Below are 27903 nucleotides of genomic sequence, written 5' to 3'. Positions count from 1 at the left end.
AATTGAAATAATAAAACTAAAATAAAAGGAATTAAAATAAAAAATTATTTTTGTTCTACCAATCCAATGAGAATTCTTTATCTCCTGAAATACTCCATTAATGGTCTCCCAGATAGAAAGCTTCCTACCATTAGAAACAATGGCTCTAATAATTTTTAATATTACATATGAAAAATTAACTACATATGTTTTTTTGCTCTTAAATTTTTATTTATGTAACTTATAAACCAATTTAAAATTTTATCATATAATTATTTTAGGTATGCCAGATACTACTTATAATTACACTTAATCATGTCTGATATTGCTAGACAGAAGTGGTTTTATTAGAAATGAAATCATAGATTAGTTGAAAAGCAAAACGATATATATATATATATATATATATATATATATATATATATATATATATATATATATATATATATATATATATATATATATATATATATACGTGTGTGTATATATATATACACACACGTATATATATGAATTCCACATTTCATATTTATTAGAAGTTTTGTTTGGCGATACTAAATGTTCACAAAAAAAAGAAATTTTTAATGAGGTAAATAGGCTTGATAATGTATGTAACTTTCAATGGAACACTAGCTTCTGGTATAATTTTTATGGAAAAGCCCAAAAAGCTTTAACTTATATGACTTGTGCAATTCATAATGAAACCTTTGCTAGAAGTGATTACCGCAAGTTATTAAAGCTAAGTTAATTCTTCCTAGGCAGAATTATTCAGAAATTTAGATTCTTGCAGCCTGTTACAATGCAATAAAGAAAAGTTTAATTATGCCAGCTTCATAACTTTTATGTATGCCCTATGGTTCCTAAAAATTAGAATAACAGCCTCTGCTCCAAGATGCAATGTGGCTATGTTAAAAGACATTTATAAGCATTTAGATGAACAAATAGTTGTTCTTGCACTAGCAGACAAAGTTTTGCCTGATATTAATATGTTAGAAATAATAAAAATTTGCTTATTAGTGTTAAGCCAGAGAAATTTAGACACACGTTCGCCCACAAAAATTTTAAATATGGACAGTCATCTGACACTTCTTAACCTTGTTGGTTCATTGTTAGTGTTTCTGACGAAAAGGTTAATCAATGGATTAAAGGAGATTTTGGTTGCTGGGATGATTTGGAGAGCTACAGAAAGTGTGCTCAATTCATAAAAAACATGTAAGTGACAAGTGACTGAAAAATGTGATACTTTTAGCAAGAGAGGAGAAAAAGAAGATGTCTGCTAATGTTACCAAAAAAACTGTAGTTGCAAAGGAAAAAATTAGGAAAATTTAAACAAAAAAGTTACAAAATAACAATTGGAGAAAATGATTTTGTGTAGCAATTATGTTTTGCAATAATGATTTGTAATTGTTATTATTTGAATAAAATCATTTTTTAGCAAACAACAACTTTTTTCCCTAGGCTATTAGGCTTTCAATATTTTTTTGCTTTTAATATAGTTTATTTAATAAGTAATATTTCCCATAAAGAGCATAAAAATTGAAAAAAATTGAAAAAAAAATGAGTTCCATGTAATCTTGTTATGCATGACATAAGCTAAAATTTTGAACATTTTCAATTTGATATAAATAACAAAGATTGCAAAGTATAGGGTAAAGCGGGGTAATAAGATCAGAGGGGCAATAAGATCTTTTTGAGCAGAGCTAATACTAAATTCCTTTATGCTATTGTGTAAATAATAATTTACTAAGTTTTTCATGATATATATTTACTTACTACGTAAGCGAGTAGTTTAAATCATTTCTTGGACTAACAACTAATTTTTTACCATGATTAATTTGGTTTTCAATATTGACGTTTTTTACGGCAGTTTTTAATTTTGTTCGAAGTTTATGAAAAACTTTTCCAATATCGGTGCTCCTCAGTTTTTAAATAAAAAGTCTATATATCAAGTTGTTTGCTTTTATTTTTCTTGAAAGTAAAGTACTATCTAAGTTTAGTAAGTCTTTTTTTAAAGTTACACATTCTACTTAAGTAATATTTAGACAAAAATAATAATTTAAATGTCATATTTATTTTAGTAAAAATCATTGAGTCATTGAGCCGTCCAATCAAGGTTTTGACATTTTAAACATATACCTTTAAAATTACCTTGCACACAATTTTTATTTGTTATACTAGCAAAGGTAAGACTTATTTGAGATACTTGTTACAAACAATTTTATTTATTAGTTAACTTAGAGTATAAAACTTTTATTTTAAAACAAGTAGGTCTTAATGCCCTCGCTGACTAGTAAAAAGTGGCAAAACTCTCTAATAAATTTAAATCAGCTATAAATTTCATACTATTTAGTTGAAAAATTATGACGAAAATTAAAAGCAACTTTTTAATGTAAAAATAAATTTCGTAAATGTATTTTTGAAAATAAAAATTTTTTTTTTTTTTTTAGAATGGTTCGAACATACAAAAAGTTGAAGCAGGGAGGAAGGAAATCCTACTCAAATAGCCAGGAAATGATAGATGCCTGCAGTTCTGTTTTGAATAAAGAAATGTCAATAAACCAGGCATCCAAATATTTTAGGTGTGACAGGAGAGCTCTTTCGAAAAGAGTAAACGGTGAACTATCAGTCGACTCTCATCCAGGACGAAAAACAGTTTTTACCTCACAGCAAGAAAAAGAGCTGTCAGAATGTCTTATTTTAATGGCTGATTGGGGATGGGGTTTTACTAGAGGTGAAGTAAAAGATCTGATACAAGATTTTCTTAAAACAAACAGTATTGATACACCATTCATAGATTCTCGACCAAGTAAAGACTGGTTGCATGCTTTCTTGCAAAGAAATCCCAAAATTACGCCAAGAAAAACTGAACATTTAAGCAATTCAAGAAAACATGCTGAAAATCCTGAGACCATCAAAATTTGGTTTGATCTAGTTGAAAAAAACATTAAAAAATGCAAGAATTAATAACCTTCCTAGTCAAATATTCAATTCTGATGAATCAGGGTTCATCACTGGCCCAAAGGAGCAAATTGTATTAGCAAAATGAGGTGCTTCTCGAGTGTTGCAAAGCATTGGTGGATCAGGCCGGGAGCAAATTACTGTCAATTGTGCATGTTCTGCTAGTGGGCATATATTGCCACCATATATTATCTACAAAGGAAAAAATTTGTATATGGACTGGGTTAAAGGTGGCCCTGATGGAGCTGTTTATACTACTAGTAGTAAGGGCTGGATGGAGTGCCCTCATTTTTTAGAATGGTTTCAAAGCATATTTCTAATGTATACAAAGCATCTTGCAAACCGCCCACGTGTTCTTATATTTGATGGTCATATTTCTCATATTAGCTCCCCACTTATTGATTTGGCAAAAAAAAATAATGTTATTCTCCTACGCATTCCTGCTCATCTCACCCATCTTCTTCAACCTTTAGACACATCAGTTTTTCGACCTGTAAAAAGTAAATGGCAAAGTTTGCTTATAAAATATGCAAGAACACATAATGGACCAGTATCCAAGAAACATTTTCCAGGGCTACTACGTACCCTTTTTCAGAGTTCCTTTACTATGGAACAAGTCAAAAGTGGTTTTAAGGGAACTGGCATTTTCCCTCTTAACAAAGATGCTATTGACACACGTTTATTTAATCAGTGTTTTCAGTCACCAGTAAAGAAACCTACATTCTCCACTAATCATCTCACAAGATCATGTTCAATGTCTAATCTTCAAAGCATTTGTGTTAACGATGCTCCCATTTCAACATCAATATCATCTCCTTCATCATTACCAGTTTCTACATCGACTTCCTCTATCAAAGATTTTTTTCTTAAGCAATTACAGTCTAAATGTGCAGAAACCTCTCTTCATGGAAGATCTGCACGGGTTAAAAGGTTTCGCTACGGTGAAAGTTTAACATCAGAAGCATGTTTAAAACGAACAAGAGAAGCTTCAAAAAAACAAAACAAAAAAAAATTGAATAAAAAAAAAATAATAATAAAAATGATAATGATGACAACAGCAATATTGTATGTCCTGAATGTGGTGGCTGTGGAGATAAAGGTGATCAGTGGGTGCGCTGCGATGTTTGTGACATTTGGTATCATGTAAAATGTACTATGATAACTGAATTAGATGATGTTAAAGTCATGGAGTGAAAGTATAGTAATTGTTCTAAGCTTTTGTAAAAATATAATCTTAAAAATTATTATTTTTTAATTGACTCCTTTTTAAATATTTGTTTTCACACAGTTTTATGATATTTTTAAGTTCGTCAACAAGTTTTTAATCTTATTTAGTATTCTAAAAATATGATCAAGTAAAGTATACAACCCCCTCATTTTAGGGAAGGTGAAATCTTACATGATTGTAACCTTTAAACATAAGGTTATTTGATCAAATTAAAAAATCTGCTGATAAATTTAAATGTTTTATAAGATAGTAAAAAAAATTATTAGCTCAATGCCCACATTTCGGGTAATAGTGTCAAAATTTTAAGATATTTCAGTTCCCAGCCTCAAATTACCACAATATTACACGTTAAGGATAGAAACTTAGGATAAATTAAAAATAAATTAAAAAAATAAATGATTATGTAATTATTTTACAGAAAAGACAAGATATAGGATAATGGCCTCTATAAGTTTGCATATTTCGACGATATATGAAATAAAAAATAATTAAGTTTATTTCATTCGTTTTTGACTCAAAAGTTAACCATAATGTTTCAAATAGTTTTTACTAAAGATTTTATAAAGTAACACTATATTTTTGTTATTATTAAGAAAATAAAGTTACTAACGAGTCAGAATTTTTCGCTACTGGATCACTAATGAAGAGCACATATCAAGTGGAAAGGGGGTCAAGACTTTGTAGTAATAGGGGGGGGAGGGGGGAAGGCATGTTTTTCAATTTGGTGGATCCTGACCACCTATGAAGGAGGGGGGGGGGGTTAATTTTCAGTTTTGATGATTTTTAAGCGGCCAAGTCCATAATTTTTTTTGCTGATTTTAAAAAGCCTCTTTAGTTTACTCAGGTAATTTAAACAAAGTGCTGTGTTAATATAAAAGTTTACAAAAAAAAAAAAAATTGCAAATGTCTAAGGGAGTGATAGCCTCCCCCTTACTATGGATCCACCCTTGGCATAGATCTGTGGTTAGTCACCACACACCACTAATTGGATTTGAAATTTATTTTATTTATATAATGAATAGCTATAGACAATAGATTTAACTTGGTATAAATTATATCGTCTATAAAGGATTACTTCAATAGTCAAATTATAATGTATACCTGTATTACTTATAATTTTTTGATTGGCATATTTAATAATAACTTCTTGAATACTCATTTTTAGACCACATTTCTTATACGAATATAAATTAGAATTAGTCAAATTGTTCCAACAGTAAATATTTTTTTTTGAAAAATCTTTTTTTCTCCCCAAGCAATTATATAGGCCCTTTTATATAGACCCAAAAGTTCACCTTTCGGAGCTACAATAATTGGGGCTTTTGTTTTTGTGAAATATCATACATTTGTGTTTACTTGAACAAAGTTTTAGCTTTATAGTATTTTATTCCTGGTCGAAATTCTACTGTACCGTATTTTACCATATACCGCATGAAAGGTTTTGGAATAAGTGGAGATAGAAGTGATAAATAGGTGTGTTATGACATATTTGACATTTTATATAATGTTGAAGGCACTTTAATTACAAAAAGGGACAATATTTAAGTTATCAAATAAAATTTTAACAATTGCGCTAAATCTTGGTAAAAATATATACATTCAATATACTTGGTCTTATTGCCCCCTTTTTTTTATTTTTTGCGATTTTTTTTTTATAACTTTTTACCAGTCTTGGCACTATACAAAACTTTTTTTTTCCGTATCCTTGCGGCGAAGCTGACGTCACATTAACTAACTATTCGGCTACCATTATGGTATGGGGGCAAACATTGCGCTTGAAAATGGTGAAAGGATGCTGTGTTTTTGATTGTTCAACCAATGTTAAAAGTCATCGGAACTTGAGTTTTTATATTTTGCCTGCTGATTCAAAGAGAAGAAGATTGTGGCTTAATGCTATATATAGAATTGATTCATCTTGCAAAAACAAACTTTGGTCGCCAAATACAAAACATGTCTATGTATCCTCAAAACATTTTGTATCTGGTAAGTTTTGTATTTGAATGACCTAAATATTTGATCACAAATTTGTCTTAAACTTATTTATTTATTTTTTTGTTTTTTTTGTTTTTACATTTCTATTTATAGTAAGTATGTTTTTCTTTCAGGAAAAAAAGAGAATTTTGAAAAGCATATTGACTATGTTCCATCAGTGAGTATGTTAGGTGTTAAAAAAAGTATAGTGGAATCATCCCACCGACAAAACCGATTGTTGTCACAAAATGAAAGGAGAATAAATAGATTGAACAGTTCTCTTGGTATATAATTTATCTTGTTGTTTAAAATGTTTTTGTAAAAACTGTTTATGTAATAGTTGCAATTTTTTTTTTGTTATGCATTAAAACTAAGCATTTATAAATTATATGTTTATTGCTTCTTTTTTTTAGATAAAATAATGTTAAATAGCTTGTAGAGCACAAATTTTATTATTATGAAATATCAAATTTATTTTCACAACTTTTTCTTGCTAAAAAAATAGTTGAATCAGAACATTTTTTTTTTTAATGTCTGTATTTGTATTTACTATATACCTGAAACATGCAAATATTTTTTTTAGAATATCGTGTACAAAAGAGTCTTGACAATAACTCACAGGTTGATGAAGTCAGTGAACAAATAAATACTGACGATGCATTGACTGGAGTGGAGGATGTTAGTGTCTTGAACCAACACGAAACAACAACTGAATTTAGCGAAGGCATTGATTTTAATTTGATTAGCGAAGAAATTGATTCACCAAAACAGAGTGCAAAAATAAATTCAACAACATCAATTGAGAATCCAGAAAGAGATGCAATATACATAGAAATGAATAATTTACGTGAAGAAACATATAATCTTCGTTTAGAAGTCTCAGATTTGAAATTAAAGCCAAGTTCTCCATTTAGTTATGCAAACATTAGCATGTATAAAGAAAAATGTGTAACATTAACAGGTTTAGAGTTTGATGTTTTGGAAAAACTTTTACCATATTTAATTGCAAAAGTTAGCGATGGGAGAAATTCAAAGGAAGAAATGTATAATCAAATCATGGTATGTATAATTAAATTAAGACATAATTACACCTTTGAAATGATTGCTTTTATATGCAACATTGCAAAACAAATAGCCATAAATTATTTTTGGAAGTGGATAGATATTATGTATTTAAAGTTAAGTTGCTTAATCAAAATGCAAAAACGAGATCACTTGTTTGACACTATTCCTGCAGTTTTCAAAGCTAAGTTCCCAAGATTAACATCAATAATTGATTGTTTTGAGATTTTTGTTGAATCCCCATCCTCTTTAATGTCAAGAGCACAATTATACAGCCAATACAAAAAACATTGTACTATAAAAGTATTTATTTCCTGCTGGGGTGGAAGAACCAGTGATGTCCATATTGTTAGAGAATCACAATTTCACACATTGAAGTATCACATGCCTGGTGATCAAATTTTAGCTGATCGCGGCTTTATTCTAAAAGAGGATTTTGCTGTTGGGAGCAGTACTGAATTAATTACTCCAGCTTTCACAAGAGGAAAGTCACAGTTATCAGCAAAAGAAGTTGAAGATTCAAGAAAAATATCATCAGTTAGGATCCACATAGAGAGAGTTATTGGACTTATGAAAAATAGATTTACCATTTTAAAAGGAATCATACCATTACGAACCATTAGGAGTATTAAAGATGAAGCAGTTTCAGCTGATTTAGCGAGTTTCGACAAGATTGTGACTGTGTGTGCAGCATTGACAAATTTAGGTGAAAGCATTGTTTCTAAACCACCATCAGAATGATGGTAGTTTAGAAACAATGCAGTGTTGACTAACCGGTAAGTGGTTATTTGTATTTTGTGTCGACCTCTGGCGCGGTGTTGGCTCACTCATAAGTCATTATGTGTGTTTGTGTTCTGTGTCGACCTCTGGCGCGGTGTTGGCTCACTCATAAGCCATTATGTGTATAATTTTGTTTTGTGTTATTGTTATAATTTTGTTTTGTGTTATTTGTACGTGTGTTATTGTTGTGATGTTTTGTGTTGATAGACAACTTGGCTTACCTTCTCGTTGGTGTCTATTGTTACAAATGATTATTAGATAGTTTCTTTACTGAAACTCGCTACTTCTAATCATTCACTAAAAGCCAAGAAACATGTTTTAAACTAAAACATATTTTTAATGTTGTCATTTTTAATCTTTAGTGTTGTTCTTAGGTCACAAAAACAATCTCACAAAGTAAGTTTCTTCTTTATTATTTATTTGGTCACATTTTTAATACTTCACATTAACATAATACATAAGACATTAATGTATAATTAACGTTTTCAGCATAAATTGGTTGCATTTTCTTTAGTAGATATTTATTTTCTTTAGCAGTCTGCTGTTGTCACTGGTTTTGGAGAGTACCTTCGTGAATGAAGTTAAAAAGTCAATTTTCTAAAAGCCAAGACAAAGCCAAGTCGTTAATCCTCATACCATTTGCTAAAAACTTTATAAATATTGTTACAATGTTATAATTCAAATTGTTATAATTAGTAATTTTGATCATTTCATTATTATACTGTGAAAAATATTTTTTTATTTATAACATTTATTCCACATATATTAAAAATATGCGGAAAAGATATTACTCTGTGGAAAATTTTAAGCAAAATATAGAATTTTTAAATATGACTAGATTATGTAGTATTTTTGTAAGTATTTATTGACTAGTCTGTAAAGTGCAATAATTTCAAAATGATGAATTAATTGAATTCCGTGATTCCTTTATTCGTATTTGCACAGATTAATTGTAATATAACGCGAAATTTCGTTCTAAAGAGTCAAGTAAAATCTCTTCAGCCTGCAAAATAGATTGTTCTGTCTAATCCCGACAGATTTAAAAATGAAATCTTATATTATAATTTCTTTTTTACATATTTAGTTACATATTATAATGATTGTTAGAATGTAAAGTAAATGTTACGTTTGAAGTTGTTGTAATTAGGCAAATAAACAGTCATCGCCTGTCCCTTGAGGTTTTTTTTCGGACTTTCAAATACAATCCCCGTGTAATTTATGTATCACTTATTGACATAGGTATTTTATATTATTTATAAAATAGTAATTTGATCATAATTACGTAAAACAAGTAATTTTATCTATTCCTTCAGACCGGTTGCGTGGACACTGGAGCAACTACACCAGGTACTTTAAGTACACGTATATGATTACGCAAAAAAAGATTTATTACTTTTAATTGCTAAGAAAGTAAAATCCTATTTCCGCATAGTGTAATTGCCTTAAGTACACAATCATCTTAATAATTAAATCGAAAGATGAAGGATTTCTTTTTTTAATATTTACGGTGAGGTGTTCGCAGAATACGAAACAAAAATATAGTAGTTAATGTACATTTCATTGGCAAAATATGCTGTCGCTTCAGGCACCTATATTAATAATAAAATTGTGTGAACATTTAACCCATTCTATAAAAATTGCTGTATTCTTATAAACAGTTATATCATTTTTAAAATAAACTAGGTAAACAATAATTTACATATAAAATAATAATAAACTTAAAATGATATAAAAAACAAAATATAAATGATGTTTTATTAGATTACATCATGTATCTGCGAGACTCTCCCCTTCCCCTCCACCACCATAATTTAGTTTTTTTTGTTTGTAGTTCACATTAATGCCTTTGGAACCATTGTTATTTGACTTGAAATTTATAACAGTTATCTATCAACTATAGAAAAAATAAATGACTAAATTTTTTTAACCTTTTAGTAGTCTCTTTAACTGCGATCTCTTGAAAGAAATATATTACTTTCATAGCAATTAAAAGTAATAAATCTTTTTTTGCGTAATCATATACGTGTACTTAAAGTACCTGGTGTAGTTGCTCCAGTGTCCACGCAACCGGTCTGAAGGAGTAGATAAAATTACTTGTTTTACGTAATTATGATCAAATTACTATTTTATAAATAATATAAAATACCTATGTCAATAAGTGATACATAAATTACACGGGGATTGTATTTGAAAGTCCGAAAAAAAACCTCAAGGGACAGGCGATGACTGTTTATTTGCCTAATTACAACAACTTCAAACGTAACATTTACTTTACATTCTAACAATCATTATAATATGTAACTAAATATGTAAAAAAGAAATTATAATATAAGATTTCATTTTTAAATCTGTCGGGATTAGACAGAACAATCTATTTTGCAGGCTGAAGAGATTTTACTTGACTCTTTAGAACGAAATTTCGCGTTATATTACAATTAATCTGTGCAAATACGAATAAAGGAATCACGGAATTCAATTAATTCATCATTTTGAAATTATTGCACTTTACAGACTAGTCAATAAATACTTACAAAAATACTACATAATCTAGTCATATTTAAAAATTCTATATTTTGCTTAAAATTTTCCACAGAGTAATATCTTTTCCGCATATTTTTAATATATGTGGAATAAATGTTATAAATAAAAAAATATTTTTCACAGTATAATAATGAAATGATCAAAATTACTAATTATAACAATTTGAATTATAACATTGTAACAATATTTATAAAGTTTTTAGCAAATGGTATGAGGATTAACGACTTGGCTTTGTCTTGGCTTTTAGAAAATTGACTTTTTAACTTCATTCACGAAGGTACTCTCCAAAACCAGTGACAACAGCAGACTGCTAAAGAAAATAAATATCTACTAAAGAAAATGCAACCAATTTATGCTGAAAACATTAATTATACATTAATGTCTTATGTATTATGTTAATGTGAAGTATTAAAAATGTGACCAAATAAATAATAAAGAAGAAACTTACTTTGTGAGATTGTTTTTGTGACCTAAGAACAACACTAAAGATTAAAAATGACAACATTAAAAATATGTTTTAGTTTAAAACATGTTTCTTGGCTTTTAGTGAATGATTAGAAGTAGCGAGTTTCAGTAAAGAAACTATCTAATAATCATTTGTAACAATAGACACCAACGAGAAGGTAAGCCAAGTTGTCTATCAACACAAAACATCACAACAATAACACACGTACAAATAACACAAAACAAAATTATAACAATAACACAAAACAAAATTATACACATAATGGCTTATGAGTGAGTCAACACCGCACCAGAGGTCGAAACAGAACACAAATATATTGACTTACGGGTGAGCCAACACCGCGCCAGAGGTCGACACAGAACACAAACACACATAATGACTTATGAGTGAGCCAACACCGCGCCAGAGGTCGACACAAAATACAAATATACACATAACCACTTACCGGTTAGTAAACACCTCATCAGAGGTCCAATTAGAATCCAAATATACTTACAAGTGAGCCGACACTGTGCTAGAGCTCCAAACAGAACACATATTATGACTAACAGGTTAAGTAACAACACGGTAGGGGTCTAAACAAAATAAAAATATACATATGGCTGACGAGTAAGCCAACACTGTGTTAATATTAACTTAAGACAAAATCAATTGTTTTTAAACATATATTAAAACAATCAATACATAAAATATATACACCTGTTCTATTTCTTCTTTCGACACTCTTTACAATACCAGGCTTTTTTTTTAGGTAGTTTTTTGAGGCCTATACATGATGGATGGAACCAAATGTCGCAATCATCACAAGCTACCATATATCTGACAAACAATATGGTCTTTTACAAAAACAATATAATGTTTGTTTTTTAGGGGATGAACATTTTTTATTAGGTTTTTTCAATTTAGTTGTTTCAATTCTTTGTGTTAAAAGCTCTGGTAAGATTTCTTATTCCCAAAACATGGTAACGTTTTTAAGAACTTCATCAATAAAATCAACCTCTGGTTTAATTCGAATCACTAAAAACTCTGTTGGAGTCCAAATCATAAAATCACAATATTGACTTAAAGTTACTCTGATTTCTAATTGAACTTGAAAATAATATTTATTGTCTTTTTTTAAGAAATATAGGTTATTATCTTCAAATACATAAAAGGAACCAGATTTAATTTCTGTTAAAAGTGACTTTTCTCTCAAAGAGTAGGGGCACTTTATTTCAAGCACTCCAGAGCCACAACAATCACATGTCACTATCCCATCAGGAGATGCTCCTATCCATGGCATATTGGAATCAATGCAAAAACCAACATCTTTAACCTGAAATACCTCATGCAAAGAAATATCTGTCAAGCTAATCTGCTGGTTGCCAATGACTCCATCCAAGTTTATACAGATTGGTATAAAAGGAAAGCCAATTTTTCATTCTCTTTACCCCATTTAATTGGTGGAGCATGAAGATTGATTGACGAGGGATTGCAAATATTTTTTATAAGTGATGATGAAGTTGTATCATTTATAGCATGTTTGTAGATTTCACTTAGTAAAGATCCAGTTAATCTACCAGCTCTTTGCTGACACCATGCTTCACACTGTGCTTGGTTTCTTGTTGCCTCCTCAACATAAAAAATTTGATCTGCAGAAAGAGTTAGTGATTGCTTTTTCTCAGTACATATCTTATTTAACTCTTCAGCAGTAAAATCAATGTATTTTGGAGAGTAAAATTCTCTTAAGCTTGAAGGCAACTTTGAAGGCAGCTTTGGTACAAAAACCTTATGTTCAATAAATGGTCCATCATATTGAGGAAATAGATGCAAAACTACAGGTCTAGTTTTAATTGTTGACAAACTCTTAATGAAATCCATTTCGTCATTATGTGTCACTTCAACATCATAAGATTTTCTTGATAAATTCAATTTCTCTTTTGCTTTACTGCTGTACAAATTTATTTTAGAAACTGGAGATGGGTTTATGTTTTTTGTGAAGTTTTGATTCCATTTGCATGGAAGATCAGTTGATACATTATGAGTCATTTCAATCCTGTTTGCTGTTTCAATCTTGAAAAGAACTGCAGCTACATGGGAACATGTTTCACCAAGCCTGAATAAAGAAAGAATTTTAGACTTTTTAAGACCTAATTAGCTATGTTTAAAATACTGTACTGTATGCTAAGGGTGTAAGAAAAATGTAAGGACTGTTTATATGTTACAATTAATCTTATTTCTTGAATAAATATATATTATTTTAAAAATGTGAGATGTTGATTGAGAAAACATTGATTAAATAATTTTCGAAAGATATAAGTAAGTTTTAGGATTCTAAAAATAAAACTTACCCAGCCATACAATCACAATGTCCTGCCAATACTTTCCCCAAATTTTCAATAGCAACCCATGGTTGATGAGTTGTTTCAGCGGTCCTGAATGATGGTCTGACTTCGCTATGGAGAATGTAAGCTCCACCAGAGAGTTTTTGATGTTTTATAGTTTGAACCCATCCATCAATAAAAAATTTGTAAGCATCTAATGATTTAAAGTTTTCCATGGCTTCACTAGAATATATCCCTATAATTGTTATTATAGTAACTTAAATGTTTAAATGATTAAATGCTTATTAATTGCCTGAATCACACATTATCTAATACTATGTTAATAATAATATTCTCATTATCAAATTGTACTGTGTAATAAACTAAATAATACTGTTTATTAAATTGCTCTTTATCTGTCTTGGTCAATAATAAATTACTTACTAGGACTTTTTATTAGAAATTGATAAACATGATGATAGGCAAGAGCAGGCCATTCAGTTGGATCATCTTTCCACTCATCTGATGCAAATTTATAAGGGCACTTTTTTAGACCTAAAATGTAGTTTTTAAATCCAAATTTAACTAACAAGTAATCACTCAACTAATATATAATATATATATAATATATATATATAATATATATATAACATATATATATAATATATAAATATAATATATATAAATATAATATATATATATATATATATATATATATATATATATATATATATATATATATATATATATAAAACTATTGATATTACTAATAGGATTAGTACAAATACAATTATTATGATAGTAATAGTAATAGTGTGTTAGAGATATAACTGATACATTATTAGCAAACTAATACTATTCTTGTGTTTAATCACACTATACTTTTTATTTATTTAATCGCTACTAATACTATTAAATAGTATTAGTAGCGATTAAAAGTATAGTATTAAATACTATTACTAATAGTATTAGTAATATACTATTAATAGTATTAGTGTGATTAAATAAATAAATAGTATAATTAAACGCAAGATTAACTACTAAACTTTATTAGACGAAATTTTATATCATATTTCATATTTAACACGCTAATACTATTAATGTGTTTGAGTAAACACACTAATACTGTATTAGTGTGTTTACTTAATAAAGTAAACACACTAACAGTATTAGCGTGTTTAATATGTAACCTAATATAAAATTTCTTTTAATAAATTTTATTAGTTGTATAGAAAGCTTACCTATTAAATCTAACTTATTTTGGTAACGTTCAGCAGCCTCTTTTGATAGTTTTTCTTGATAATCATAAGACATTTCCAAAGCGCTTAAGTAGCGTTGTACTGAAATCAACGTATTTGTTTGCCCCCATACCGTAATGGTAGATATTTTTATTTTTTTATTACGCAATGATCACGTGGTTTTTTCGCCCCAAGGATAAAATGCTATGCCTCTTATACAAATATGTTGTCTGTCACTAGGAAAAAACATATTCGTGAACTTCACAGTATTCATTTTTTACAATAGAAAAATCTGAAAGTATATGAAAAAAGTGGTCTTAATGCCCTCCTTTGCCCTAATGTCCCAGAATTTTGACTTTAGTTACAAAATGATACAGCCTATATATAAAGTGCATTTTTTCGAATTAAATAAAATATATTTATATTATTTATGTTATTTAATCACATTATTATACTATATGTTTTTAGAAGAACTCCATGCTAAATTGAAAAAATCAAAAAAAAGTATAAAATTTAAGTTTTGAATATTTAAAAATGATATATTATTTATATATTGATATTGTAACATAATATATTATTAATTGATATTGTTAATAAGACTATTATTTATTTAGAAGCATGGTAATGTTTGTTTATGTATCAGGCAAAGTGTATTTTTTGTAATTGTTACTTATTTAGTATTATATATATATATATATATATATATATATATATATATATATATATATATATATATATATATATATATTATATATATATATATATATATATATATATATATATATATATATATATATATATATATATATATATATATATATATATATATATATATATATATATATATATATATATATATATATATATATATATATATACATTTACATTTATCATGTTATTTAATTATATTGTTAAACTAATTGTTTTAAGAAGAAATACAAATTATAAACTTATATATATATATATATATATATATATATATATATATATATATATATATATATATATATATATATATATATATATATATATATGTTTTAATCAAAATTTGATTGAATTATTAAACAGTGTCAATTGTAATAATTATGTTTTTAAATTTAATTTATCTAATTGTAGATGGAGAAAAAATGCTGGAGAAATTAAGTGAGTTTTTTTAATGTCTTATTTTTTTGTTAACATTTGTAACCAAAACCAATAATCACACCTGTCAAACATACACATATTTTCAACCATTATGAACATTGTCTTCATGAGAGAAATAGATTTTGTGGTTGAGATTAAAACAAAAAGAGTGAACAAGAGAATGATTGTATTAAATTTAGCTATTGGAAAGTCAGTTCATAATAGAGTATTGGTATATGCACTAAAATTTGCAAAAGAATAAAAGACTGATTGTATACTTTATTGGAAATGCTTGTGCAGTATCTGAAGGTTTTAAAAAGCGTTTTATATTCCAGCATTCTGATGGAAAAAGAAATAATAAAAGGGAAAATTTGTTTAAATTCTCAGGTCCTATGGAGTAGCCAGTCTGTAATGCATGGTTTATGAAAAAAGATTAACATAAAGTTCTTTTTTTAAGACACAAGTGCAGTACATTTTAATCATGGTGAGAAACATCTAACCGGGAAAACACCGAAACAAGGTGGTAAAATAATGATGACTGTGATGTTCTAATTTTTAAAATGACATTTTTATGTGAAAAGTTATTTTACAAGAAGCCTCGCACATGTTTAAATCTGAACAAAGTTTATAAGCTAAGGACTTGAATGTTACCTAAAAACAATAGTTTAAGACAGTATGTCTTAAACTATTATAAAAATAGTATAAGATTGTATGTCTTATACACATAACTTGTTGTATGATATCAAATAAAATAAGTAATTATAATCTAAACAATAGCAAGCCATCGTATCATACGATAAATTGATATTGTTTACATTATTTTATTATTACTGTTTTAAATTCATTTCTAAAACACCTTACGGTATGGTGTTTTAAAAATAAATTTAAAACAGTTGACCTTAACACTTTGGTTTTGCAGTTCTAAATCAATTTAGTTTTACAGTTGTAACTTTCATATAATTTATCACATTATCTATATTCGTATGCTGTTATTAACAACTTATAAAATTTAATTTAGGTAATACAATAACAAAGTGTGAAATAACACATGTATAAAATTTATAGCTAATACTAGCTATAAAGTTACTTGTTATATTTTAATTTTGTCTTTTCTTTAGTTACACAACAAACAGAGATATGTATGTTTATTTTTGTATTTTTTTGTTATTTTTAATCGATATTTATTTCTACTGTTTCAAAAATACAATGTATTTAGTAATTTTTACCAGTAGTTTTTGGTACCAGTAATTTTTGGTATTAAGTTGCTTTAAGCATGAGTAAATCTACATTGGTAATAGAAAATTTTAATTTAAAACAATAAAGTTTTTTTTTTTAGTAATTGTTATTTTAGTGGAACAGCTAAGAGAAATGTGTATGGATTTATTTTTAGTTATACTTTAGTTTTACTTAATTTTATTATAGATAACATTACTGATTATCAATGTTTAATAACCTTTTATTAACTTGTTTAGTAAGACCTGTGGGGTAGCTAGAAGCAAAGGCAGGTATTGAAAATTCAACTTTTTTTTTTTTTTAAACATCGCTTCCAACAAGGTTTCCAACAAAGTTGGAAGTTACTGAAAGAGAAAAGATGAAGATTGTAGAGCAAGATAACGATTGATGGACGACTTGAAGGATTGCAAATTATATGAATCAGGAAAGCAAGATGAAGGAAGCGAATTCCAAAGAGCTGATATTCGAGGAAAAAAACTAGACAAATAAGCATTTTTGGAGCACTTAGGAACAGTCACAGAAAAAGGATGAGACTTAATTGAATGACGAATAACACAAGAATAAATTTTAGTAGATGGCACAATAGACACTAGCTCTTTAGAGCAGTGCCCATTATAGTATTTGTAGAAAAGAGAAAGAGAAGCAACATTATGACAATGTGATAATAGTTGGAGGTTGGCTGCAAGAGCAGGTCCAACTATGTTTACAATGCGTTTTTGCACCTTGTCTGAAAGAGAAAGGGCAACATTAGAAGAACCGCCACAGATATGACAACAGTATTCCATACAAGGCCGGATTTGGGATTTATAGAGATAGAGAATAGAATCCGAGTAAGAACGTGACGAGCTCAATAAAGAAAGGCAACCTTAGCAGATGCTAATTTTGCAACTGATTTGATATATGGTTTCCAAGAAAGATTGGATGTAAGAGTTAATCCTAGAAGATTAAGAGTAGATGACTCATCGAATACATCACCATTTATAAATATAGGAAGATCTAAATTATTATGATAACGATTGGCTGAAAAAAATTGAGTTTTATCTGTATTGAAGTTCACCAGCCACTGTGAGCCCCATGCTGTAGCAGAAGTGAGATCCTTTTCAAGCTCAAATGCCCCCTCCAAGCAATCAGAGAGTGTTGGTTTCTTATCACGACAAGAATAAATGGTAGTATCATCAGCAAACAATGCCACCTTAGATGTGAGAATATCTGGAAGATTATTAATGTAAATTAAAAAGAGTATAGGGCCAAGGATAGAACCTTGAGGAACCTTTAAATTAATATACATTTAATGTATTGCATAGTAACAGGAATGTCAGTCATTCAGTGTTATTATAATCATTCGGTGCAGAGACTTCCGGAATGGCGGATGCTTTTTTATAACGAATTTTATAAATAAAAAAAAAGAAAGAAAAAAGAATAAAATAAGAAAAACAAATTGAATAAAAATAAAGGGAGCGAAGAAAAGAAAAAGAAAGAAAAAAAACCAAAGTTAAAAGAAAAAAACATTCGAAAATGGAAAGGACAATATGTGTTTGATGACGAAACCATGTTTGAGGGGCGATATGTGTTTGGTGGGTATTATGATATGATTTCCTTTTTTATTTGAATGTTTTCATTTATTATGAAAACTCTTTTTTTTTTCTCACTAAATGTTTTTGTTTGTGTGTGACACATTCTTATTCAATTGTTGTTTTAAAATTAATATTGTTTTATTATTATATAATTTTCTTATTATTTTTATAATAGTTAATTTATCATCATTATTATCATTATCATTTGTATTATTAATACTATTTCATGGTATTTACTTATGAATTAGTTTTTAACTATTTGTAAATGACCTCGATTGTAAGATCTTTTATCGAAATATATTGATTTATGCATAATATTTATGTTTTCTTGAATTTCACTCTGAATTTTCAAATTTCATTAAATATTTTTAAATTTTACTTTTGCTTATAACCAATTGTATTATTTAGCTGCAACTACTAATGCAACAGAATGTAAGAATGCTTTATTGCAAAAAATGCAAAAGTAGCATCTGCTTCGGAGACACTTACTTTAATCAAGATAGTGACGATTTTTATTTATTTTGTATATTTTTTATATATATTTTAAATATATTTTGTATTTACATATTTTATATATTTTGTGTAATTGCTTAAGCTTTGTATATACATAAATAGATTGTGAAAGTGGTTGTTTTTTCATAATCACCACAAACTTTTTTAAATATTTTCTGTAAATTAAAATTTCAAATTTGACTTTTTAGCTTCGACACTATCATTATCTACAACTAGCGGTAAATGTAACTTCGTATATTTAACTACAAAAATATATAAATGCATATATAAATATATTATAAATAAATATATTTTATGTAAGTGCTTAAGCTTTTGTATATACATAAATAAATTGTAAAAATGTTTGTTTTTTTATAATCACCACAAACTTTATTAAAGATTTTCCATAAATTAAAGTTTCAAATTTGACTTTTTAGCTTCGACAGTAATTATCTTAAATAAGTGGTAAAAGCATCTTATTTTTAATATTTCATTTATAAATTTTAACATACTTTATAATTACTGTTTTTCTATTAGATACATCGTATGAAGCTTATAGGCTGTATCGAATGCGGTATCGTGGGCCCACTTCCTATAGCTCATATAGGAAGTGGGTTAATAATGGTGGCATAGACGACTCTTCCTTCAATTGGTGGGGAAATCGAAGGGGGAGGGGTGGATGGGGGGGGGAATAAAAACTTCAACTTTATTTACAAATAAATTTTTATTTATGCTAAAAAATATATATATACATATATAACATTTGACTTCCTTTGCATTCATTTAAATTTCGCTTGTGTTTAAAATTTCAATTTGATTTTATTCATTCACTAAAATGTCAATACTATTGCTGTAGCCTGGACAACAAAAACAAAGCATGCAAAACCTACAATTTTATCAGTTTATATTAATGACATTTATTTTTTTACAAAAATTTTTTTGCAGTATTTTAGTATCTGATTTTTAAACATTTTAAAAGCCTAAATTAAACTTGCCGTGCATGGTCCATGCATGGGATTCATTTTTTGATGACTGGCACCACCACGCTAGTGATGCCAGTCATCAACCAACGTTTGGTCATGCTTTTTTTTACGATCAGCCAACTTTGCCAAGCTTGTGCCCGGCTTAAACCATATTTGTGATCAAATGTGTTAGTGCATGTGCTATTTTATAAAACTTGCCTTATTTCACTTTTTAACTAATGTCAGTTACCTTATTACTTTTTAAGTAATAAGGTAAATTAATAAAATAATAAGTAATAATATTGATTTCTATTTGCATTTTTTTTTTTATTTTTTTTTTATTTTTTTACTTTAGTATAACATTTTTAACAATTACTTTATACTTAGCAATGGTTTTTGTTTTTTTTCATTTTTTCGTTTTTGTTTTTGTTTTTTTTACTTTAGTATAACATTTTTTTTATAGTACTCTTATAGTATAGTATAGTATTTTTTTTATACTCATTTTTAGCATTAAATAGCAAGACAAGTTTTTGATGATAATGATATTGATGATCAACTGAAAAAATAAATGTGTCATGACATGTGTAAAACTAAACCTTTATTTGGAAAGTTCAAAGTTCCATTCATCGTCTACAGTAAAAACAAATTTTTTGGTGACAATAAAGTAAATAGCTGCTAAATATATTTTTATCAATTTAACAGTCGTACTTTGAAAGCATGAGAAAGTTGGATATAAAGCAAATGTTGAATGGTGCATCTAACGCTGGTCACCACAAACTCTTGACAGAAGGTAGCTTTACAAAACTTGTATTTTTTGTCTTGAATTTTATTTATTTTATTTTATTAGTGTGTTATTTTAAACTTTTTCTACCCAATGCAAAGATTCTTTTTATTACTTTTAGCTGTTTAGCATGGTTTTTACATTTTTTTCACTTTCAGCTGTTTAGCATGGTTTTTACATTTTTTTCACTTTTAGCTGTTTAGCATGGTTTGGTTGTAATATGTAAAACAAACATTGTATTTTCTTTATTATTTTTTAATTTTTTACTTTTAAGTCTATCATCATCAATGTTTGATCCTTTTTTTTTTTATCTATTTTTATATACACATGAAGTTTAGTTTGTTTATATACACACCTGCCTGCAACCACTTTTTAGTTTTGACCATGGCCATTGTCATGCATCATTGGATTAGTTACAATGAGTAGAATTAGGGTTGATATGTCACTGAAATCATAAAATTCCTTTTAGCAAAATATTTATGTTTTAGGGGCCGAAAGGGTCCAATTTAGGAATTTATCCCCCAAATTCAGGACATAAGTAAAAAAATAACTTGAAAATTTTATATATATATATATATATATATATATATATATATATATATATATATATATATATATATATATATATATATATATATATACATATTCATACATATTTGTTTTTCTTTGTAGATAAATAAAAATACTTATAATGTCGCATCCACAAAAAAAGTGTGATCATGACACAAACCGGAAAAAGATTTGTTATTTTTGCGCTCATAAAACATCAAGACTATTAAATAAGCAAGCAATAAAAGAGAAAGTGTCCACTTTTGATTTAGATTGCAATGATAAAAAAAATCCTCTTGGCATATGTGATAAATGTAGAAGTAATATATGTCGAAAAAACTACTTGCTGGATTTAGTGATAGACTGGGCTAAAAACGTTGTTACACCTTTAACCAGAAATTCTACTAGTTGTCAATGTAAAATATGCAAACTAACCAGTTTATGTGGAAGAACCGGAACAAGAAGAAGAAGTAGTAAGTTTTCCAAGTCGCGTGCACCCCACAAAAAAATATGTAAACCTTGTCTTTCAAACATTGCGAAGGGAAAGAAGCAACATTGTGGAAATAAAACGTTAGCTGTAAAAATATATGAAAAACTTCAAACCTCAGCTGAAGTTAAGGATCAGATTGCTTCTCAAGTCATCTCAGAAAAATCATATGAACAAGGATCAAAAAGAATTAAACTTTCTACAGGTGCAAAAACTTTACAAATATCAGTAGGGCCCTTAAAAAATAAACCTAGACAGATCACCTTGGTTGATTTGTTAAGGATTCAATCAAGACTTTGTCCAACAAGAAACTAATACAGCTAGCAAAAGAACTCAGGTAAGAACGATTTTTAAATAAAGTATTTCTTACTCTTTTTATGTAATTTAGTTAGCCTAAATCTATATATATATATATATAATTGTGCGGCCGTGGCGCAGTGGTTAGAGCGCTTGCTTTATAAGCAGGAGATCCAGGTTCGAAACGAGCTCTAAACATATATTTGCGTCACGGTAAGGAAGGAGGCGTGAACTTTCTGGTTAAATGCACTTCCGCGGTGCCCTGTGACAAGACCGTTAGGACTTCTTGGGGCACCTAAAAAAAAAAATAATAATAAAAAAAAACAGAACATCAATTAAAGGGAAAACTTGCATACAAGCAAACCTACAAAAAGTACTTCCAGTAATTGATAGTGCACTTGAAGATTTCTTTATAATTGATTATCAAGAATTTGAATTTAAAAAAGGAAATTTAATAGTAAAGGAAAATCTCCATTTTATTAAGTGCACCAATATTGAGGAGTTCGTAAATTTGTTTATTGTGATTAAAGAGGTGAATTTAAGCAATCAAACAGTCAAACTCGGTATTGATGGAGGAAGAGGCTTTCTGAAGGTAAATAATTTCATTCTAAATATGTTTATGAGAACTATGATTCAGTCAAAACTAAAGAAAAATTGTAAAAATAAAAAATATCTTATTTTAGATCTGTTTGAATCTATTGTCAGATTGTGAGAGCAAAGGTTTAGAACTTGACAAATACAATCATGAAGACAAAGCTACAATGAGTACATATGAAGAACCTCAGAATTCAAAATATAAAGAAGGTTCTGTAAAAGCTTCTTTTTTACTAGCTTTAGTTCCAAATGTTCCTGAAAGTCACTACAATGTTTCTATATTAATGAACTGTCTAAATTTAGATAAAATAAAACACTCATTTGTAGCTGATCTTAAGCTTTGTCCAATAATGTGTGGTTTATCTCCAAGCGCTATGACTACACAACCTTGCCATATATGCGAATGGAAACGAATGCAACCATTTAAAGAAAAGAAGCTTAGAACTTTTGGTTCTTTAGAGGAACAGTACACAAAACTTTTTCAATCAGGTGCAATAAAACGTAATGCTAAAGAATTTTGCAATGTTATTAATCCTCCATTGATACACGTAGAAACAAGCGACCACTTAGTGGCAGATTATCTTTTCCCACCAGAGTTACACTTAATGGAGGGAGCTGTTAATGTGTTTTATGAGCTGTTTTATGACCTAAAAGCTCTCCATTCAATCTATGTTTTTAAGAGTAACCTATTCCATTCCTTCCTAATCAAATACAGTTTATAAATCTAAAGATATGTATAAGTGTTTGTGATAAGCGCATGCGAATAAGTGTGAGTGTATATGTATACATGGATGTGTATGTGTATGTTTGTATATATTTATATGTGTATATATATGTGTGCGTGTGTATATAAGTATATAAATATATATATGTGTGTGTGTGTGTGTGTGTTTATATATGTGTCTATATATGTGTGTATGTAACATAATGTGTGTATGAACATAATTTTATATTCTGATATTTTCATAATTACTGTCGTGTAAGGTTTTTATATAACCAACGTTATTAATATATTTGATTATCTATTTGAGTTTATTAATCACAGTATAATATAAATCACATTAATAAAATATGATAATATAAATCACATTAATAAAAGGTGTATGTGTGTGACTAATACTAAATTACTATTATTCTTTTTATGATTATTGTAATTATTTTTATTGTTGTCATTTTATTTTTATTATTATCATTATACTCTTATCATTGTATTGTTATTATTGTTACTACTACCGCTCTTATTATTATCATTGTTAGTATTTTACTCCTTTAACTTTTAATGTTAGTTTTGTTACAGCTGTGGACGGTTAATATTACTATTAACATTAACAATATATTTAGTAGCTTTTATTTACAAGGTTTTTACTTAAGATTAGTACATGTACTATTTGTAAACTTCCGTCAATGTAACAACTATTTCAGAATATATATAGGAATTGTTAATCATATTTATAATCATATAGAGAAATGTGGTGGTGAAAACGAAGTGGCCGAAGTATCAATGATTTTAAACATTTCAAAAGAGGTCCAGAATAATGCCTTTAATGGCAACGCCTCCCGTAAAATTCTTAAAAATTATTGTAAGTACATGCGTGCATTGCCAATTAATTTAAAGCCATTGGCAGAGGGGCTTAGAATTTTAAACAATTTGGTTGAGTCTTGTTTTGGACAAAACTTCATAACGATTTTCAAACACATATTAAAAACTTTGAAGATCACTACACAACACTTGTTGAAGACTATGGAATAACTGTTTCATTGAAAATTCATTTTATTATAAAACATATAGGTGCTTTTTGTGCAGTAAGAGTGCGTGGATTAGGCTGCTACTCTGAACAAGCTGTTGAAGCAATTCATTACAGTTTTGCTAATGAATCTTGGAATAGACTCCAAGTTTCCAAAAGTAACAGCTCCTTTTCTAAACATTCGAAAAAAGCTGTCATCAGTTTTAACGGAAAAAACCTTGTAAATATTGCAAATGGGAATCTATGCTTTAACTTTACTTAATTATAACTTATTTATGATAATGTCACAAAAATATGTTTATTAATAAACAGAATCCTAATAATATAAAACATTAGTTAATGTCAATGGTTTGTATATATATATATAATGTAGTTATATTTTACAAATGACATATTCATGACAGTCATATCCAAACGATATATGATGAGATGTTATAATCGGGTTTTATTTTTTTCATCATTATTATCATGAAAATTGCGCCCTAAGAACGTGATTGGTTGTAATGGTTCTCACATGACCGAAAAGGTGGACTGACCAAAAAAGTGGCGTTAAATGGGGCGTCAAGGGGTGTGACAAGTGGTGACAAGTGGTGACAAGTGACATGGTGACATCGTGACATGGTGACAAGTGACATGGTGACATCGTGACATGGTGACATGGTGACAAGTGGTGACAAGTGACACGGTGACAAGTGGTGACATGGTGACAAGTGACATGGTGACATGGTGACAAGTGACATGGTGACAAGTGGTGACATGACGACAAGTGGTGACATGGTGACATCGTGACATAGTGACAAGTGAAAATAACGCATGCGTGACAGGGTCATTCTTGTCACAGTGTGCATGTTGTGACATGGTGATTTATAAAAGAATTAAAAAAATTGCGTTTATATTATTGAATTTATTAAAAAAAAACAGCGGTTTATAATCTCGATAGGGTCGTTTGCCATAAATTAAGCGGTTAAAAAAGAAAAAAAAAATGTTTTTATATTATTTCTTCACAGTTGAAAGAAATAGTCAAAAAAGGTTCGATTCTCAAAAGAAAAGTATCAGAACGGTGTTTTGCACGATAGCGAGTATTTTTAAATCTCTGTGTGATAAATTTAAAAGATCCAAAATGTTTAAAATATTAAAACTCGCGTTTAATTGTGTATTCGTGCCTTTGGGGCTGACTGGTTTATTCATAGTGGAAGTGATACCTTGCTTACTCATGAAATTTTTCAATGGTATTGCAATGTTTTTTTTTTGTTCCTTTTCACGTTTGTTATTGTTTGGTCGACAAATATCAAAACGAACGAAAAAAAGAGACAGTTGTAAACGAATAAATATATTATTTTTAACATTTGTTCATTTTTATTTTCCAATTCGATTAATTCCGTACGAAATTCCGCCAGATACTAATCCGCCTAAAGCTGCTTTTCCAATTGTGGGTAATATCGAAGCTCCTAATGTGGGTAAAAGTCGTGCACCTAACGCGGTCAAAATGGGTAAAAATTTTCCTCGTAACCGTCTTTTGAAACGGCGAGTGCGTCTTTTTTGAAACGAGCGTCTTTTATAATGTTTTTTTATCATTTTGTTCTCGTTTTTCTGCAATTTTATAAGCTTTCCACGGATTAAAAAATGGTAGTAAAAATCCTCCTCGTAATTTTTTTTCAAAACTGTTTTTTCGTTTGATTCGTTTGATTCGTCTTTTACGTGATATTTTTTTACGCATTAGATAATTAATTGACAAGAGTTTGTACAAGTTTTCGAACAATAAATTTTTGCATAAACAGAGGGAGAGAACCTCCGCGTATTTTCTTTTTAAACTGTCTTTTGTAAAGTTTTCTTTTCCTCATTGTAAAAAAAAAATCAAATGTTAATTTATTATCGAGGCAATATAGACGATAATAAAGTCGGCGCCAACATAGGAAGAAATTTACCGCGCATTTTTCTTTTTAAACGTCTTCTACCGGCACCTTTTAGTGGGGGTAAATAAACTCTTCCTCGTCCTCTTCTAACCATTTCTTCGTTTTTGTAGGTAATCTAAAGCGTAACCTCCAATATCAGATTTTAAAAATTGTTTGGCTGAGTTTCTAACTTTTGTTAAAAATCCTTTCCCTCTTGTTCTTTTATGTTTTCGACCTCCTTTTCTCGTTCGACAACGTCTACAAGTCATTTTTATAAAGTAAAAAAAAAATACGAATATTGTTTTTTATTAATATTATATATACATGAATAATTTAAATACAAGGTCATTTTAATTAAAGTAAAAATGTTTGAATTGAAATTTATGACGATTTAAATTTAGCGGGCGCATAGCTATAATTTTCATTTTGCTGAACTCCAGTTTGAACAATGGCAGATTCGTATTGCAGGTACAAAGTAAGAACTCCTTTAAATGTGTCTATAAATTGAAAATGAATCTGAAACGCGTTGTTTCCTGCGATTGTTGCTGGAGGTTTGTCGTTTGCATATCCAAAATCGCTTGTGCAGTCAATGACTAAAGGCTCTGTTAAATTTGCAGTTCTACTATAATAGTCGCTTGGTAATTTAATAAACGTGTCGTCGTCTTTCGTGTAAAAATCTGCAAAATTATTGAGATTTAAAGTAGAAGCTGAATTTCCTTTGCACCAAGCAACATAGCTTCTATAACAAAATTGTTGATCTTCTAATTTGTTGCCCAAATCAATTTCAACAGTGTCACCTGGTGAATTGACAAAAGTTCTTCTATAATTGTTTAGAGTAATTTTTTTAATATAAGTGCAAGCCATTTCTACAGGTGTAAGGCACGCTTTACTTAAATGATCATTTTCTTTTTTTGACATTAATGAAACAATGATAGCGTGAGGTACCAAGTCAGAAGTTTTTATGTTGCCCAAGTTAATTGTAATTTCAGTCGTTCCTTCTACGTTTGTAATAACTTGTTCAAAATGTGGCATTCTGACAACCGTGTAAGGTGTGTCGGGTTTGCTATTTAAATATAAAGCCTTTTCCAAGGGAATGCTTGGTTTAATTCGATAAGTATTGACCCAAATAACTGGATTTCTTATTGCGACTCCAACTCCTGCTAATGCGGTGGCGTCGGCATCTGTATAGGGTCTTACTAGTTCTAACAATTGATTCATGTCGTTTTCAATAAAAAATTCAAGCTTATTCTTTAATATTCAAATTAAAGAATATTTAATAAAATATTCTTTAATTTGAAAAAAAGGGTCCAAAAGTTGAAGAGGGACTCTAAATCTGTAACCTTTATCACTTGTCATTAAAGCATTATAAGCTTTTAGCTCGGTTTGGTAACCTGCGGCTGCTCCATTATTGGCTCTAATAATGGCGGCTGCGTCAGCAGCTTGACATAATGTTTTTGTTTCGGCCCAAGTTGCAAAACCCTCCATATTTTCTGAAATACCCATATTTCTGTTAATAATGTTATCTCTGAAATTTTTCAAATAGTTTTTTTTACCAACATTGCTTTAAATCTGTCAAACGAACGGTTATAATTGACATTATTAGCAGGCACAGAATTGTTCATTTGCAAATTGGGATACAATCTCATTGT

General features: G+C 28.7%; 3 protein-coding genes across 7 annotated transcripts; 2 read left to right on the top strand and 1 right to left on the bottom strand.

Annotated features, from left to right (window-relative positions):
* Nucleotides 1-2075: 2075 nt before the first annotated feature.
* Nucleotides 2076-4142, top strand: LOC136089330 (uncharacterized). Its single transcript, XM_065815295.1, has 2 exons — nt 2076-2162; nt 2427-4142. Exon 2 carries the CDS (start codon nt 3152-3154, stop codon nt 4082-4084), a length of 933 nt encoding a protein of 310 aa, XP_065671367.1. The 5' UTR covers nt 2076-2162; nt 2427-3151; the 3' UTR covers nt 4085-4142.
* A 1729-nt stretch (nt 4143-5871) lies between these two features.
* LOC136089219 (uncharacterized) lies at nt 5872-8892 on the top strand. 2 transcript variants are annotated; one of them, XR_010642864.1, is made up of 4 exons: nt 5872-6148; nt 6271-6420; nt 6720-8374; nt 8513-8892. XR_010642864.1 is itself a non-coding variant. In XM_065814980.1 (3 exons), the coding sequence occupies exons 1-3, from the start codon at nt 5917-5919 to the stop codon at nt 7937-7939; spliced, it is 1602 nt and encodes a 533-aa protein (XP_065671052.1). In that variant the 5' UTR covers nt 5872-5916; the 3' UTR covers nt 7940-8892. The 2 variants fall into 2 exon arrangements, 1 of the variants encoding a protein (XP_065671052.1); XM_065814980.1 differs by having other exon boundaries at nt 6720-8892.
* A 1634-nt stretch (nt 8893-10526) lies between these two features.
* Nucleotides 10527-14729, bottom strand: LOC136089218 (uncharacterized). 4 transcript variants are annotated; one of them, XM_065814977.1, is made up of 7 exons: nt 14530-14729; nt 13733-13843; nt 13316-13544; nt 11685-13080; nt 11482-11560; nt 10968-11001; nt 10527-10829 (listed from the first exon to the last, which is right to left on the bottom strand). In XM_065814977.1, exons 1-4 carry the CDS (start codon nt 14600-14602, stop codon nt 12369-12371), a joined length of 1125 nt encoding a protein of 374 aa, XP_065671049.1. In that variant the 5' UTR covers nt 14603-14729; the 3' UTR covers nt 10527-10829; nt 10968-11001; nt 11482-11560; nt 11685-12368. The 4 variants fall into 4 exon arrangements, with proteins under 4 accessions (XP_065671049.1, XP_065671048.1, XP_065671047.1 ...); XM_065814976.1 differs by having other exon boundaries at nt 10968-11560; nt 14530-14658; XM_065814975.1 differs by having other exon boundaries at nt 10527-11560; nt 14530-14658.
* Between the last annotated feature and the right edge of the window lie 13174 nt (nt 14730-27903).

This window comes from Hydra vulgaris, chromosome 13 (assembly GCF_038396675.1).
Source record: "Hydra vulgaris chromosome 13, alternate assembly HydraT2T_AEP".
Lineage (NCBI taxonomy): Eukaryota > Metazoa > Cnidaria > Hydrozoa > Anthoathecata > Hydridae > Hydra > Hydra vulgaris.
This window is presented reverse-complemented; position numbering and strand designations above follow the sequence as displayed.